The sequence below is a fragment of the Teleopsis dalmanni genome, chromosome 1 (genome assembly GCF_002237135.1).
Source record: "Teleopsis dalmanni isolate 2A chromosome 1, ASM223713v2, whole genome shotgun sequence".
Taxonomy (NCBI): Eukaryota; Metazoa; Arthropoda; class Insecta; order Diptera; family Diopsidae; genus Teleopsis; species Teleopsis dalmanni.
In genome coordinates, this window is record NC_051846.1 from 25,592,142 (window position 1) to 25,612,231 (window position 20,090).

Genomic DNA, 20,090 nt, shown 5'->3' on the forward strand with positions numbered 1-20,090 from the left:
ACATTAAAATTGAAGAAATGTTTACCTATTTTTGATTTTTTCTAAATATTCTGAAGTGTTTTGATTGGACATGTTACTAGGGCTGATATGCAATTTGAAATCGGGGCCAAAATATTCGAAATAATCATTATAAGGCAATTCATTTGCTATTTCAACACCTAAAGCCACGGAAGTCTCATAAGTCCAACAGCGTGATACATTACGTATGGTATAACCACCACCACCGACCATTAGGAACGGTAAATTGTATTTCTTGACAAATTCTACACATTTGCCATGTCCTTTAACAGTTAAATTAAAGCAACCCAGTCGATCGCCAGTCAAGGAGTCAGCGCCACATTGCAACACAACCGCAGCAGGTTGGAATGTTTCCATAACTTTTGATATAATCGGCACAAATATAGACTCGTAGGCATCATCGTCCATACCATCGCGTAAGGGAATGTTTACAGCATAATATTTGCCCTTGCCTGCGCCTATATCGCGCAAATCACCGGTACCTGGAAAATATTCCCCATATTTGTGAAAACTGACTGTCATAACACGATCAGTGGTGTAAAATGCTTCCTCCACTCCATCGCCATGATGTACATCTATATCTATATAGAGAACACGTTGATGGTATTTTAAAAGTTCCAATATGCCCAATACAATATCATTAACATAGCAAAAACCGGAAGCTTCGGATTTTTTTGCATGATGCAGTCCACCACCCCAGTTTATACAAATTTCTGATGCTTGTTTATTTAGTTTTACAGCTGCTGCTACAGATCCACCAGCCGAAAGCTGACAGAATTCGTAGAGTCCATCAAATACTGGACAATCTTCACCTACATTAAAACGCTGCATTTGCTTGTTGTACTCGGACATATTATCAGGTCGTATGGATCGTAAAAAACGTACATATTCATCTGAATGGAATTTGGTCATCTCATCTGCTGTTGCTTTATGTGGACGCTAAAAGTGAATATGGAATAATAAAAATTTACTTAGGAAATCTATTTAAATATATTATATATAAAGTAGTTTAATAAGCATTATAATGGTAAAATCAAATCAATATGGATTTGCCTTACATTTTTAAAAGTGTGCACAACACTCTAAAATTTTTTATGTTTTCAGGACTGAATTATTTGGAGTTTAATTTTTTACTTCCATTTAGTTTAAGAGTCTAATTGGTTTCCAAAAGTAATGAAGTCCCAAAACGAGCCGTCAATATTGACGATCAAGTACAAAAGTCCAAGAACAGCAGAGGCTACGTTCTAGACTCACTCGTCAAGTTCGACGACTAACAGTCATTCAACATTCCCAAAAGGGACAACGCAAGTAGATCACTACGGACTACAACAACAACATCAAGTACCTACAGTGCATCACCCTCACTTCAAACTTAACTAAGTCTTATACTTATTTTATATGGCAGAATAAAATTCGATTAGAGTCCGTAAGAGCTTTCCAACTGTGGTCAGATTTACATCGAAAAGTCACTCGCCACAATTTTGATGTCAAAGTATTGTTTGAAAGTCATCTCCCCAGTGATGCAAGTACTATTCGATAAGGATATAGTCAGATATTTAATAATTATATTTGTCTTATAAATATGTCCATTCTCAATGTGTACCCTCTTTACTGCAGCTGTTCTCATTATGCCGTCACCCATATGTTTTTATGTCCCCAAACTCAAGCTCTATTCATTTATGGCTCTACAACGTTAAAGTGACAAAAAATTCTTTTGTCTGGACCTCAACTACATTCGGCATCAACTTCCCATTCTCATCTCATACTACAGTCTTATGATCCAAGTTTCAACTCGAAAACAAGCCATGTTCAGAATACGGGCTATAACAAGGTGGACTAATAACATTAGTTTCAATCGTTTGAAATTGTTTTTATTGTATTTTGTCTGAACAGACACTATATCTTAAACACTGCAATTTGATATACACTATTTTTTACTTACTAATATGATTTATAGTTACTACACGGACCATTTCTTGATCCCAAACACTTTAAGGAAACAACTTAATACAAAATTTGCTTTGCCTGTGCCACATTGAAGTGCTTAGGGTCTTCCACCTTGACCTAGATTGACTTTGATTAAAAGCCCATCTACACCTATTCCATTGTTGCTTCCAAACAATACCCTCTAACACTACCATCACCAACCCACATCTTAACGCATGCACACGTATTTGTAATATCTTTCATATTATCTGTTCTATAGATCTCGGCAGGTTATCACAACAACAATCTACCGTGATGAAGTATTTTATACAAAAAAATAGAATTCAATGGTGCAATTTACTGTTTTCTTGAACATTTACAAAATAACATTGTGATTAAGACTAGTCTGTGAAACAAAGGATAAGATAGGCCGTACTATCAGCTGCATCTTTCAACAATTTTTCGATATTTATCATTCCTTATGAATACCTCATGTTACTGGATTCTATAGTTTCATTCTATAGTTTGTGATGTGAAGTAGTGTGAGCTATAAAATGCTTTAATTTTTTTTTTTTGAAAAGAGAAGGTGCTAAACTATCTATGATTTGATCATTTGGTTACTAATAAAAAAGCTATAAATATAATTTCAGCCTTATAAATTATTGCAATCTATAAAGTTTTTCATCTACTGCTTGTTAAATTTTAAAACAATTTCTAAAATATAACTTGAAGAACAGTTCGTTTAAACAAATTTTTATTTATATTATACACAGTTTTCCAAGTAAAATTTAGCCCATCTACCTGCTTAACATTCTTTTTTACATATGAAGCCTCAGAGTAAAACTTTGTAGTACCTAGGCATGTCTTGAGTTATCCATGTTTTCAGACGACCAAGTATCTGTCATCGCTTTTAACATGATATTAAAAAGCTACAGAAGTAGAAAGAAGTAGAAGTTTCTACAGAAGTAGAAATTTAATTGACGTGATTTCGTGCCATGAAGTCCCAACACCACGGTGCTCTTAACACACTATTAGTATATTACGCCGCTAACCACCACATTGAAACTTCGACAAATTGCACCGATACCAATGGAAACTATACGTTTGAATATAGTTCCCTTCTTGGTGAGCAACGAGGCCTATCTAACACCTTTGCTGGTTTTTGGGGCACAACACCCGGTTGGAAAATGCAACTCCACATGGAATAAAACTAAATAAGTTACAACAAGAATAAAATTTCGAATAAACCGTCGACAGTTCGGCGATTGTTCGACTATTGTTGAGTTCCAACAACAGTTGGAGAACCGCAGCTGATTGACCTTTCACTCTTCTAAACTGGGGCTTCTACGCTGCAACGACTGCAAGAGGCGCCATTTATGTTTATATTATTTTATTGAATTTCAAAATAAAATGAAAATATGTTTACTGCATGTGTGTAATTCTTGAGATTACAAGAAACTTGAAACCTGTTAATATAATGGATATATATACCACATATATAAATATTCCATGTTTAGTCAGAAAAAAAACAATTAACTAAAGCAATTTACATTTAAATTTCATACTAAAAAATAAAAATACAATCAAGTAAATAAATAAACATATTCATAAACTTACATATATTTCCATTTTTCTATATAAACCATAATTCAACAATAAATTATGTGTCATACGTATACGGTGTGGTTTCATCGGATGTCCCTGTCCATAGTAGTAATTGCCAATATCACCTGTTAAAATGAAAAATGTTAATATACTTTTAAATAATTAAATTAAAATTTAATTTAAAAAAATCTTATTTTTTCAAATCATTAAAAATATTCAATTTTAATGAGAACATCAAACAGATTTTTTGAAGAAAGTCTGAATTAATTTTCACCGGCTTTGCTAATATAACACGTACACATAATACGGCCACCAGAAAAGTGAGCTGTGACTGAAATATAACGCGGCAAGGGACACTGAGTTTAGAGTTTAAGATACACAAAATTTTAATTTTTATGGGTGAGATTGCAAATAATTTTTTTTATTACATTTTTACGATTTTATATAAAACAAACACTTGTTTTTATTGTTAATTTAGTCAATAACAAAAAGAAAGAGTTTTATTTTTAATAATACATATAATATTGCAAATATTTAATAAATACTTACTGTCGTAATAATAGCACACACGCTTTTTACTGTGAGACTGCATTGTTGACTATATTGTCCAGTTCGAATTTTTTTTGGAAAACAAAAAAAGACTTTTTTATTTAATTTAAATAATTAATATTCCAATATTTTTATTTTATTCTTTTTTTTCGCTAATACCGCGTACAGACAAGCAAAGCGCGTCCTAACTATTCTACGTATATGCTGGAATGAGAGAACAAAGAAACAATTTTGACAAATTTGACAGCGAATAATTGCCATCCACATAATGCGCATATCTTGCCTATATTTTGAATGTCGCTTTGTGCCCATTGGTTTGTGTACAGACTAAATGGTGAATTGTTGAATGAAATAAAAAAACTTAATAATGCCTTAATATATATAATTAGAGATATAAATTAAAAGTTGACGAAAAATTAGTTTTACAAATTCCTGCACATAATATTTTTAATACAAGCTAGTCTTGAAGACGACTGTATAATTTAATTGCGATGGAGAAACATTACGCAAAAGTATTCCTAGGGCATGAATAAATGAACATTCAATAAATTAAACTAAAAAATAATAATAAAATAATTTTATAAAATAAAGTATAAAAAATCTTCTATGTATTATATCAACAAAAAACAAATTATTTTTCTAGGAAAAAAAGAAATTAAATATTGAAAAACTATACAAAAAAAATTTATTTGAACTTTTATGTATTAAATTTTTATAAAATATAATGATAAGTCGTTAACTATAAACTTACAATTTATTTTATTTATTAAAAGTGATACTTTAGTGTAAATAACTAAAAATTAACATGGATAGATATAGAGGGCGTTTACATTATAATGAGCTCATTTATGCAACTGTTAGAACTTCACTTAATAATATAGCACACAAAAAATTATATACTAAAATATTTATGTGATTGATCTTTTAAATTATTTACATACATACATCTTATATATCAACTACATACATAATTAATAAAAACAAAGATTTTATTAAATACTTACTTCCTCAGTGCTTTTGTTTACAGCTCAGCTGTTGTTTGTTCACATTTTCAATTTCGGTATATTCCCTTGTGAGAAATTTATTTTTAACGGTTGCATTCGACATTTTTCGACTATAATGACCTGATTTATTAATAATGAGCTCACTTATATAAAAGTATTTTCTGTGGTATATCATCCTCATTAGAGGCTATAATGAGCGTAACCATATAAATAAACCAGTGTAAATGTTCTATTAAACTTACAATTGAAGCAACTAAATCTTTTATATTTGCAAAGAAATTTAGTTGTGTTAAATTTCATTATTAGAAAACCATTTATCCAAAATGTGAGGCGATGCATGTATTCAGTAAATTTATAAACGGTTTAGAAGCATTTCAGAAAAATTTTCAAGCTAGTTAGTCAACTTCAACGATGACTATATAAAATAGTTTCATATTTAAATGCAATTATTTATATTTTTTACCTCAAGATCTATTAACCTAGTAGCCTACAAAATACATTAAAATTAAAATAAAACTTAATGGTCATTAATACACAGCATTTTTTAAAAAATGTAGGGAATTTTTTAAAATGTGGATGCAAAATGTTTTTATGTTGCATAAAAAATATTTTGATATTTTAATATGAAAAGAATTGCAGCATTTAATGCATCACATAATTACAATTTCTTTTGAATATAATGTATAGGTTTGTTAATGCTAATACATAATAATTATCATAAATAAAGCAAAATAATTTTAACGCTGTGGCAACCCTTTTTAATTTGGTTTCGTATACAAAAAGATAATCAAAAAGAAAAATCAAATTGTTTACCTCAGTTCGCCGCTGTGCCGAAACTGTGTGAGGCAAATAACAAGAATCAAAACAAAATGGCTGTTTGAATTATGTGCAGGGTTGATGTTATTGTACTTTTTATCTATTTTATTATAACTTCATGTCCATACATATGAATGTGAATTATGCATCTCAACATATTATTTTATGATTAATAATATAAATGTTTTAAAAATTTTTTAATAATATTATTAAGAAAATCATATTATATGAAAAACAATCATTATTTGTTTAAATACACACTTATGTGGTATGATAAATGATACGATACATCTTATTTTGAACACACTAATATTATTTATTACCATAAAAGAGTTTAACAACAAAAATGTTATAAATTTGTTAAAAAGTTATAATAATAATGTACTATTTCACTTTTTTTATATATATGGATATATTATAAAGGCGCTAAAGGTCTATGTATATAGAGCTTATATTTTATATATGCATAAAAATATAAGAAATAACCCATATTATATGGTTATGAGGAATTTAAAATTTCACATAACACTTTTTATATTATCTCTGCATTTTAATTATGTATTAAAATAATAAATCAGCATTAAAATAAATTATTGTTAGGAGTTATCCAAGGATAATTATATTAAGTCTGTTCCACGAGCTACTCTTAGTAAAACTCAAGTAAAGTACAAACCGAAAGCGTAATGCTAAATCACGCTCTTTACACGATTTTCATGGAACAGCTTTATGTAAAGTCTGGTGAGAGCACCAGTGCCGTGCAAATCAACAATACAAAAATTGAAACAGAAATTATACTTGAAATAAAATGTACGAGTAAAGTCTGTTTGGCATTTTCAAATTAAGACAGGGATGTTACGTTCTCTTAGATGCTCTTATTTACTCGAAAATTTGCTGGTGGAACGCACTTGTGTATGCACAGTGTTACTCAAAGTTACTACGAGTAGCTCGTGGAATTGACCTATTATATAGATACTAATCTCGTTTGAGGTAATTGTTTTGCAAAAACAATTACAATTACAATTACATTCGGAAATATCCAATACCTTAATGCAGCTATGCACACAGAACAATGATTGGAGTTAAAATAAATACTGAAATAAGCTGATTTCACACTATTTGGAAAGATTTGACTGATTTTGGTGCAGAAAGCATTTCTCTATTGCTTGGGGTAACACGCTTGCTTGGTATCATAATTTATAACAATGAATACTAATAATTCATGAAATATTATCTAAAAAATCTTGAAAATTCTTATTTTATGTTATAATACATCTTGAGGAAGTCGATTATTTGCTTTTCAGAAAAAGTGTATAAAAACTAAATCCAGTAGTCAATATTCATTCCTATTTATTCATGCAATATCTATTAAGTTTTATTTTCTAAAAATTATTATTTGTATTAATAAAACATGATATATAATTATTAACCATCCATACTGAAACGAATTTAATGTATTGTCAAATACAATGCAACCCTGGTTTTGGTACAAAGCAGATTAAAGAAATTCGCTGTTTTCGCTGCTTTCGCCTACTCAAATGCTTCAGTCTGGTTTGTGCGGTTCGTGTGTTTGCGTGTAGAAATTTATTTGGTTGTGTCGGCGGCTTTAATGCAGTTTTTCAATTCAAATAAGAAAATTTAAAGTCATTCATATTAATGTTTTCTTATAGAAACAAATCATTAAAGATTCACTAAAATATTAAAGTATTTATTTATTTAAATTAAATGAATGTTAAGTGATAAAAATGTGAAATGAAAAAGAAATTAAAAGAAAAAATTTTTGTCTCGCCCCTTTTTGTGTGAAACTAGTTTTTATTGAAGTTTATGTTTTGTTGTTGTCTTTTTTTTTTGTGTTTTTGTTTTAAATAATGTAAAAGTTGTTTTTATCAAACAAAAGTGAAATATATGTGTAATATTTGTTGAAGCGAAAAATCCAGAAATATTTTTATTTTTGTTATTATTTGTCTTATTATATGCAGTTCCATGCTGAATTTGTGCAGACATCTGTGGTTGCCTCTTACCTTCTTTGTATCCTGTTTTTCGTTTCTGTTTGCGTTTGCGAATTAGCAACATAAAATTTACTTTATGCTTTTTTGTAGCATTGTTGTTGTTGTTGTCGCTGTTGCTGTTTTCGTCTCCATTATCTTACACAGCCTCGTCCCACTGTCTGCGCCTAGCGTATCTGTCTTTTTAGTTTACTTTTTAACTTTTTTGTTTATTCCATTTTTTATTTTTACCAGCTTTTTGCTGTCTCCAAGGAAGAAACGCACTGCGGGCATCAATTTTTTAATCGCTTTCCTGACTTCTTTAGCTTAAATTTTCTTCCTATTTTTATGTGATTTTCTTTTAAATTTTCCAATTAGTCTTTGTGATTTCGGCTGCTAAGTGAATTAAAAAAAAAACAAAAAATTATCCACGTATGTGAGTTGGAGTTTTCCAAATACCGGAAAAATTCATTTTCAAACTTATAAAATTTAATGTGGAGAACGGCTGCGGTTGATGTAAAAAAATAATTGTGGTGAGTATTTTTTTTTGTAATCATTTGTTTATGCTTATGATATACTTAGATATTAACCATTATTTATTATTAATTATTATACTTTTTACTATTAAATATTTTCAATTATTAAAACTATTATTTATTATTATTATTTATATATTAATAATAATAAATAAATAAGTAATAATAAATAAAAAAATAAATAATAATAATAATAATAATTAATAAATAAAGTAATAAATAAATAATCATAATAATAAATATATAATAATAATATATATAAAATAATATGAAATTATTTATTATCATTAACATAATTATGTATTATTGCTTTCTTTATTATATTATATTATATTTCGTTTATTCAATCTATTAATTATACTATAATTGAAATAACTATTATTCGTTATTATTAATAATTTTAAAATTATTGGTAAATATTAATACAAATATAATTATTATTTATTTATTATTATTGTTATTATTAATATATTATTGATTTTTTATATCGTTATATATTATTATAAAAATTATTATATATTATTAATTTCATTTATTAATCTTATTATTATATATTTTTAATTCTATGTATTATTATTATATATTATTGGTTTTATATAATATTATTCTGTTAGATTTGTAATTTTCATACATGAATATTATTTTTTATTGTCTATTATTATTTATTATTGTCTATTATTATTATTTATTATTGTCTATTATTATTATTTATTATTGTCTATTATTATTATTTATTATTGTCTATTATTATTATTTATTATTGTCTATTATTATTATTTATTATTGTCTATTATTATTTAACATATTATTGTCTATTATTATTATTTATTATTATTATTATTATTTATTATTGTCTATTATTATTATTTATTATTATTTATTATTATTATTATTATTTATTATTGTCTATTATTATTATTTATTATTGTCTATTATTATTATTTATTATTGTCTATTATTATTATTTATTATTGTCTATTATTATTATTTATTATTGTCTATTATTATTTAACATATTATTGTCTATTATTATTATTTATTATTATTATTATTATTTATTATTATTATTATTTATGTTATTATTTCATTATTAGTTATTATTATTATTGTTTATTATTATTATTTTTCATTTTATTTCATTTATTATTATTATATCTTGTAAATTTATATGTGAGTATTATATTATTTATATAATTTTTATTTAGTAAAATATTTATTATTAATATTTTCTTTTAAGTTTTATTATTTTGTATATATTTTAAAATCCTTTAACCCATAATAGTTTATTTTTGTGTGTTATGATTTTTATCATACTTTTGAATATGAGCCCTATTAAATATTTAAAAGGTTACTACTTCTTACAAAATGTATAAATGTTGAGAGGGGCGAGCGACAGTTGTGTAGTTATGACTATTTTATGTTGGAAGTAGGTTTTCAAATTCCTTCTACATATAGGTCCATGTTTTTTACTATTTTCTATGGTCTTTTTATTTTGGGCAGATCTAAAACTTTTTTTTAGTAATTTTATAGATACAAGTACCTACACAGAGTTCTTGAAAAAAAAAGAAACAAACTTTAGCTTAAAATTTCGTGTATAGAAATCTTACAAAATAGTTAGTTTAAATTATAAGAACCACCAATAGTGGATCATGAGATATAAAAATGAAAACATTCATAGAGATCTTTATATACTAACTGTATAAACCAAATCTAACGACATCGTACAAAGATATATTAAAAATATTAAAAGACACACAAATATCTTAATTAGAGAATTTGCAGTTATTCGTTTAAAAAGGGCTTATAGACCAAAACCAATTGAATGGCGAATAAAATTTTTAAGTTATTTTTTCCTGTTGTCTCTGAGGACTCAAAACAAACTAAAAAGAAATCTTTATCAATCCAAACACTCTCTCTTTAAGTATTTTTGGTCTCATTTTTCTCATGAGGTCCAATATAATAGTTAATCATTTATTCGCTTTCTTTACAATACCATAATCACAAATGTCGACTTTTTAAATTATATATTTGTTATTATTTGTTATATATGTTACATGCGATGTCTTTCATTAAAGAAATCGGACTTGGAGAAATACTCTAACCCGACAAAGGGGCACAATAGATCTTTTAGGTCGCAGTGCACGATCCCTTACTCAATAATACATGCGATTTGTTTCCCTTTAGTTTTCCTTCACAATGCAATAAGTGGTTTAGAAGTTAATAAATCAGCCAATGAATTTCTATTCGACAAATCTCTTGAACATTTTCTGATATTTAGATGTGTTCAGAATTCTTTATGATTAGCTTTCAACGCATCTTCTGAGAGCTGTCTAATTGGTACATTAAAACGTTCTATTACTTTTCAGGCCCTATGCTCCACTAAGAGAGAAGAACAGAAGCAAGTAATTACTTCTCATTCATGAATAAAAAATTTTACCTATGATGTGGCATTGTGTTTTGGCTAAATCAATACTTAGATCTTGTAAATATAAACCTAAAAAATTTATAAGTATAAAGAAAGTTCTGACTTTTAACAATATCTACAAATATTAACTGAGTAATTCATATGTAGTGAGATTTTTGAATCTATGATAAGATCCTTTTTGTCATCTTTATAATTATTCGAAATACTTATTATTTAAAATCATATTTTTTTGTATCTTGAAGATACTTATATAGTTTAATAAAAAATGTTTTGTTTTTAGTAATATTTCTTTATTTATTATTTTTTATATTTGTTTATTATATATTTATATATTTTGTGTAATATTATTTTTTTGTATCTTATAGATACTTGTATGGATAAAACTATATGTTTTATTTTGTGTGGTCTTTTTTTTTGTATCTTATAGATAGTTTATAGTATAGTTTAATAAAAGACTTTGTTCTTTTTTTGTATCTCCTTTAATAAGTGTGTTTTATAGTTCTCTATGCTTATCGTTAAAATAATCTCTCATTATTATGGTTTTATGTCAGAACATACGTTCTTAGTTAATTTTGCTTTTAGACTTCACTTTAAACTATTTATATACACTAACATACATATGACAAGTAATTTTTTTATTTAATAAAAATATTATCTATTTAGTTTAAAAATACAAGTGTTTGCTGCTAAGATCCGCGAAACCACGTTTCAGTAAACTTTGTTATAACAAGATCGCATTGCAGATTTCTTAAGAATTATGGCACGATCATTCCTGTCTGCCTTCTGGTTTTTATAGCACATAAAACAGATACACGGTATTCATATTTTATTATATTTTTATGACAAATTGTATGATATGTGTTAGTATGTAATCTTTTGTCTTCTATTATACATAATACGATCCAATGTATGCCAAACAAGCATGTCTTACATATGTTTTACTTCAAAGTAACTTTACCCTTTGCTAAAGATTTTTCCATAATCTCATTTGACAGAAATGTAATCATGTCGTCTTCCTAAACCACTTCAGCTTTTATCTGTAGTAAAATAAGACTTAAACCAATTTTTTTATATTATTTTAAGAATATTTTTATTGCGTTGTGTCTTTGACAAACGATATTGGGGAAAATGTACACTGGAGACACACAAAACTGAAAATGAAAATTCAATAAAACAAAGTATGCAGTCAGCAATATGAACTCAGTTCGAATGCAGATAACAAATATTAAATAAAATATAAATAAAAAAAAATCTAATTTTATTTGAGCGTAAATACGTTTTTCAATTTTTCATTTTTCATTTTTCACTGAAAAATATTAAGAATTTCATCAGTACACATTTTATATGGAATCGGTCTTATCTCCCCGATGAAAACTGTGCGCAGTTGTGTCAACCTACTTTAGGAAGCGATTTTCTACAGCGGAGTTGAGAGGGGAAAATGTAAATCAATTCCGTTGATAATTACAAATCAATTAAGGTTTTTAGTTTTCCATAATTGCTGCGTTCAGTCACTGATAACTGTTAAAAATTATAATAATTTTATTAATAATTTTTACAATTTATTTCACTTCTCTACTGACTACTAGTAGTATTGGTAGTCATATTGCGAAAAAGAAAAAAATGTTTTAAATGAAGAAAAAAGTTGAAATGATTTAAATGGAGCGCGCAGCTGCAAGGCGAACTACTTCATAATTTTTTGATACTTCATAGATATTTTTACCAGTTTCAGAGGAGAAGTAGTAGTTTAATTAATAGCGTTGCTGTTATAAAATTTTTCTTATTGTTTACAAATGAAATCAAGTCAATTGCCGCCAAAACGACTAAATAAAATCAACACACACAACAGGCACTAAAGTAGCACAACAATTATGGTTTGTTTTTTATTTTGTGTAGCAACTTGCGAGCCAATGCACTGTGTAAAAGCTAAAATTTATAAATAAAAATAACAACAATAACAACATAGAGAAGAAAAAAAACGCATTTCAAACTTGTGGCTTTATAGCCTTGTTCTGGCTGATAAGAGTAATTTTATTTGTATTTATACGGCAGCATTCACAGCAACCAAACCGACATACGCACGACTCAGCTGAGCCGCCACCAACCCAACTGCAACAGAAATAAATCTAAGCATTTAAAGAATCCAACAGATACTTTTTTACATACAAACAAATATTTTTTTTCCTATTTTTTTATTTTTCTATTTTTTTTATTTTTATTATTTTACATATTTTTTTTTCTAGTTTTGTATATTTATATATATATATATATTTGATTTTATTATTTTTAAATTTTTTTTCTTTTATTACTTTTACCAGTTTTTATTTTTTCGTCTATTTATTAAATGCCAACATTACACTTAATGACTTCGAGCGCTTGGTATTAAATGAATTTCAGATACAAAGTATCAAAGTATCAAAGTGTATCTATCTATCTATCTGAGCAACTATCTATACACACTTCTATACATATATCTATCTGTTAAGCCACGTAGTAGCGCATATGCGAGCTTAATAGTATTTTACTGTTGGCGCTATTTAATGCGTTAGTTAGTCTGCTCGTATTTTGAATTTGTTTTTTATACCATTTTTTTTATTTATAATTTTTTTTTTATTTACTCCTAATTTTACTTAACAAACTTGTATTTACATTTTATTTTATTTTTATTATTATTTTTTTTCTTTCGGTATTTTACTTGGTACGCGTGCATAAACATTATCCACCGTTACATGCGGTAAAATGCCAACCGAACGTACTCTGCACATTTGGTACCGTGCTTATCTGCTATCCGTTCGCTAGTTGCTGTTACTCCTTGTACTGGTTCCAAAAATAGCTGCATTAAGTTATCAAAGTATGAGTTCATTCAGTATCTATGTGAGTTGGTTTGATTCAGTTCAGTTCGGTGTGGTTTTGTTTGTATTTCCATGGCTGCTGCTGCTGCATTGGCTTATGCGTGTGCCTTGTAATATGCGGTATGTGTCGTGTAATATGCACAGGAAAGAAAGTCTGTCCACCAATGTCAGCCTGAACCGTTCTAAATATACCTAACATATCTATTTACTTTTGTTCTATTTACTCCTGTTTGGATAAAAATAGCAACTTAGCACCTACAGAATGCTATTTGCTTTACTGTACAACTTGCTTTATTTACAATGTCAGAGTTTATTTGTTTTACTTAAGCGGCTTCATATTCCTTAAATAATTCTTAGACATACTTACATATTCAGTTTACGAGTATAATATAGTTATTTTAAAAGGTCTTAAAAATTTTTAATCAATCTTGAAATCAATTTAACTATCAATCCTATATACATAAAGTGACAGTTTTGTTTTCATTTTCAATTTGAAGTTTGTTTTTACTAGATATTTTACCATGAAATTATGAACCGTGTAAAGATTACAACTACATATTATGCATCTGAGGGGTAAACATACTATCAGATATTTATTCTAATATATATGCATCTCACAAAATACTATCACTGCTAATAAATATTCTGTTATTCTTTTATATTATTAAAAAGTTTGTTAGAAAAAATTCGCTTTTTCGTGTAAATATTTAAGGATATCTGAGATAAAGAAGATTAAGATTTTTATAAGAACATATTTTCGCTCATCGGTAAAGAAAACTGAAATAACAAGATAATATACTATATAAAATAATTGAATTGGGTGGGAATCGAAATAGAAAAGAAAGCTATAAAACTAAATATTGGCAACAAAAAACATTAAAAAAAAATATGTAAAGAATATTTTCTTTTAAATATATAAACTAATAGTGTATGTTAGAGCTTAGATAAATAATTTGCAAATATGTTCATTTTCATATATATTTTTATTTTTTATTTTTAACTACAAGTTGCTCAAAGTCAGACTCTCCGGAGACTCTTCAAAGTGCCATGTCACATCCGGACGAATGGCATGCTAAGAGACCTTAGAATAGATTCGGTCAAAAAATATATAAGGGGCAGTGCTCTAAAGTTATATACGAAAATCGGCAGTCTGCTAAGTACACTATCTAATCTCAGAGTAATCACTAATCGCACGGGGCGATACGCAGATCTTAAATCAGTCATTGAATAATCACGAAACCTATGAGGAATACACAAATTAGTCAGTAAGATGGGTGGGACTCTGCAGAAACCCCCCAGTTATCAAAGAGTAAAAGTACCCAGATGCACTAACTCGGAAAAGGCTCAATATAATAATTTATCCTTTTATTATTTTATTTGATCAATATTTCGACTAACTATGGTGGTACTAATCCTCCATCGAAAGGCAGAGCTTCTTCTTATGTGAAAAGTAGCGCATGTTAAAAGTAGGCGAGGTTTTGTTACCACAAACAAGCCCGGTCATGAAAAGTCTTAGTTTTCGAAACATTTTTGAAACGTTTAAAGATTGTAATTATATTTAATCCAATATCCAATAATTGACTCGTAAACATTCCATAATAGAATGTCTCAGTCTAGTCAGATATAGTTGTTTGCAAAGAAAGTATTCAGTTTTTGCTCTTCTTATTTGCAGCTTTTGCATTTCTGGATAGTGATCTGCCATCAGTTTTGTTACTTCTATATATTATCTATATCTATGGTTTATCTATTATGCTTCTACCGGTACTATCTAATAGCATTTTTATTTTCGATAGGTTCCAGCTTGAACTATGTTAGTTTGGATTTCTTGCAGCGCATTGTAGTTTTCTATTAATGTTCTGCTACTCTTAGAAAACAATTATGTATATGTTTTCACATTCTGACTGACATAATTCTGTACATCATAACTAATCTTACTTTAATAATATTAATAAAATATGTTTACAATGTGTAGTTGTTAATTAAATTAATTTTCAGTTTTTTTTTTTGCTTATGCTTATCATTTTGAGTATTGTAAAAGTCTGCTGTTAATCAATTATATATACATATGTATAAGATATTATTTAACACATATTATATAATTAAAATCTAAATTAATGAAGAGAACAACAATTTCGATATACATAGATTTTTATAAATTGACTTTTACAATTAAGAAAAAATCAACAAATATTTAGTGTGTTTCCTTAAACTTCATAATCAATTTGTTAATATAACTCAGTTCATAATAACCAGTTTTGCCTCATAGAAGACGGACCAAAAAGATTTTTAATGACATTGAAAAATTTTGATAAGGCTAACATTTTTTTCTGTTTTTATGTTATAAATAAATTTTAATTATCGTTTAAATCTCAGATATTTATTTATATATATATAATAAATTTGAAGAATGTTAAATGATTTTCTATATTAAAAATGAATTTCGGAATATATTGTATGCACATAAACAAAGATATAAAATAATTAAGCTAATTATAAGATACTTTAATATGCAAATGGACTAACGCCTGTTTATATAGTGTGATTCTCAAAATCTCTTTTGTCGATTTTTCATTAGTGTTACGTTGATTAAGGGTATGGAGTTCAAATCTGCAACCAATCTTTTCCTCTAGACATCTAGGGTTCTGGCAGCAAAGCAGGTAAAGTACGTTGTTAGTTTCAACGGGTTAATAAATCATTGTTATTTTAGAAGGAAAGAATATCGTGTGTATAGTAAACTTGCTACATATGACTAGATAATCATTTTTGTCCTAGATATTCTTTCTAAGATATCCCACCGTTCATGTCAAAAAGATAGATGTTTTAAACATTTCTTAAAATGATTTAATTATAGAAATAAAACGATTACTTTCTTGTTGCGTTACTTTATTTGAGAATTTAAAAAGAACAATAAACATGTAACAGCAACTACTTCAGGAGGTTCCATAATTATCTTTTGTCCAAATGAATAACATGTGAAAAGCAAGCAAATTAATAAAGTGAATGCATGAATCTAAAAGCTTAACCAGTCTATTTGTCAATATTCCAATTTATGGGGAACAGTATTTGATAACTTTATTCTGAAAATATCTTAGCCGAAAACTGCACAGATAACAACTGTTTCGTTGTCATTGGAAAAAAATATTACTGATATTTCCATATTGATAACTAGTTTAAAGACTGGGATATTACTATTAACCTTACCAACTTCACTTACATAATATTTTCTTCTATAGTCTACATAAAACACGATCTAATTAACTATTCAAATATAATGATATATTTTAATTTATGTCATGATCATTTGAGGAATTTGGGATAGTTAAAGGTTATTAATTAATTTGTTGAAATTTAGCTGACCGTACAACGCTGTTTCGAGTGTTGTCATGTACACATCATAAGTAGTCTGAGGAAATAAGCAAGTGCCAGGCTTAGAAACAGCGTTGTATGGTCAGCCAAATTTCTCTCGTTCAATCATTCCTGTTGGAGTTGTAAAGAGGACAATGAAAGTATTCTCATCGGCTTTATTACTGGCCAGCGCACATGTTTTGCGTCATTTTTTATATTTTAGGGGCTATTGTTGAAGATCTTAGTCAACGCCAGGAACTCTCACTAAAGAGTATTTTAAACTTTCTCGAAGCTTAAAGACGCTTTTTAAACCTATTAAGTTTTTTTTACGGTAAAACAATAGACCAATAGGTCTAAGTGTATCCTTAGAATGTCCGATATTAATATATGATATATAATAATTACTCTATATCAATGTAAATGTAATTAAAGTGTATGTTGATCCTTTTTTCGAGTCAGCGCAACTGGGTACTTTTACTCTGTGATAGCTGGGGTACTACAGGGTCCCACCCATCTCATTGACTAATTTATGTATTGCCTATAAGCTTCATGATTATTCAGTGATTGATCTAAGATCTGCGTACCTCCCCGTGCGGAGAGTGATTACTCTAAGATTAGATAGTGGTCCCTGTCCCTTATGTATTTTTGATCGGGTCTATTCTAAGGTCTCTTAGTGTGATCTGTATTAAAATTGTAATACATCATTAGGTTTTTTTTTAAAGTTAATTAAATTGAAATAATCCACTTTAAATATCACAAAATATAAATTGCTTTAAAAGTTTTCTTATCTTTGCTCTCTGTTAATATTTTTTTTGTTTTTGTCGTAAGTAAAGTTTAAAAAATAATCAACACTTGAATGCAATTTATTTTGTCCTAATGCTAACAAAGTGAATTGGGTTAAGACCATTACGAAGAACTGCATAGCTGCTGTGCTGTGTATAACCTTTCATTATCGTCGTCTCGTCTCGTCACCATTGCATCCAAACTGGAGCACAGTGGCAATGGTTGGTTGCTGCAAAATATTTACAGAAATGTTTAATAAAAGCGGCAAAAGCGGTAAAAAGCTTTTAACTTAAATAAAATAAAATCAAATCAAAACAAGCTCAAGTGGAGCTGCAACAATGGAGAAAACCGTACAAGCGCGAAACGGCAACGGCAATGGCAACTCAAACTACAACACCATTAACAATAACAACTCAAACCACGACAACAACTACAATAATAACAGAGAAAGATAGAAACACACACACTAAGCATTTAAAAAATACAAACGCCGTAAAAGCACCAACACCAGCACCAGCAAAGACACCAACAACAATAAATGAAACACAATGACAGTTATTGATAAGGCACAACAAACTTACACAAACAACTATTAAGCTTGCCACAATCAATAAAAACATCATAACAACAAAAACAACAACAACAAATAACAAGTTGAAAAAAGTAATAATAATGAAATAATAATACGAATAGTTATTGTAAATAATAACCGTATAAAGAAATTGTAGAAAGTAATGTGTCGAGGAGGAGGGCGGGTTGTGGAATTGGTAACGCATTACAATAGTGACAGACAAGCAAAAGTAAATAAGCTTTTTGTTGCATTTCTTTCGTTTATATTTTTTTTCACTTAATTTAAATATTATTACTTATTTTTTGATTTTATTTTTCTCGCATATATTTTTTTTCTAATTTTTGCTGCTTGGATTTTTTTCCTATTAAAGAGCAAAGAAATTGTCTGTGAGTGGGAAAATATTTAACTAAATTCAATCGTTTACTACTTTAAACAAATTATTTTTTTTTTCCTCTTTAAGTTGTTTACATTTTACAGTTTAGTTAAAAGGCAAATTATTTATGCTATTTAAATTTTTATGGGCGCTGAAAAATATCTGTATATTGTAGAGCTTCGTTTTTAAATTATGTATTAAAGTAGTAAGTAAGAAGCTTAATTATGTGCGGGTTATTATATTTGTATTACTTTTCAATTTAAATAAATACTTAAAATTTGTGCAGTATAATTTTATTTACTATTATGAAATTATATTAACAATTAATATTTATTATTTTTTGACTAAACGATTGAAATAAAATGTTTTTGAAGACTAATTGGTCAAATTTTTTATTGTAGTTAAAAAATAAAAATATAAAAAAAAAGCACGATTAGTTTTACAATAATTTTTATTTCATCGTTATTTCGACTTTAGTCTATTTTTCCTGATGATTAGACTAAAGTCGAATATCTATGAAATATTGTAAAACAAATCGTGGTTTTTTTCTTCATTTTTTATTTTTATTTTTTAACAACAATAAAAAATTTGACCAATTAGTCTGTAAAAACATTTTATTAACAATTAATTAAATTAGTTTATAGTTTATTACTAATTAACTAGTTAGCACGCTCCCAAAATGATCGTGAAATCGCCTTAATACATCATACAAAACATATTAGGGGTATTCACGATTTCGAGTAACGGGCTCGGTAACAGTAACGTATTAAAAGTGTAAAGCAGCAACAACAAAATACATGTTGAGTAATGTTACATGCATAGTAACGTTACAACATTAGTAAAGCCTTTGCTTTGACCAACATTTACGTTGCCATATTTTAGGTTGGTTCTAATATGACCATTCTTCTACTCACTCTAACGATGAATGTGGAATCAAAACGGTTTTCTTAGCTGATTGAAGAGGATTAGTTCGTCTTTCCACTTCACCTACGTACGTATCTAACGGTAGACATATATATTTTAACATAATATTAAATTAAAACATTGCCACGATGTTTTCAGTAAACTTAGATACCAACTTCGCACAGACAACTGAGTGATAAGTGATAACAATTTCTTTGCTAATGAAAAGCATACTTAATAATTATATTATAAAAGCAATTCTTTTGTATTTTTGACAATTTGGTTTACATATACGATCTTTTTAGAGTACAAAAGTAATGTTTTCTTCTATTAGGGTATGCACATCCAAGTCATGAAGTGAACACAAAAATTTATAGGTTTCTGTTTGAAGGTATCGTTGCAGTA

The 20,090-nt window shown here is 27.7% G+C and overlaps 1 protein-coding gene across 1 annotated transcript; it reads right to left on the reverse strand.

Moving 5' to 3' along the window:
* Positions 1 to 30: 30 nt before the first annotated feature.
* On the reverse strand, positions 31 to 4,310 carry LOC119678528 (histone deacetylase HDAC1; the record flags this gene model as incomplete). The annotated part of the gene is made up of 3 exons (XM_038090398.1): positions 4,099 to 4,310; positions 3,562 to 3,674; positions 31 to 957 (listed from the first exon to the last, which is right to left on the reverse strand). Coding segments are annotated over exons 1-3 (1,083 nt in total), but the record flags the coding sequence as incomplete, so codon positions are not given.
* Positions 4,311 to 20,090: the final 15,780 nt, after the last annotated feature.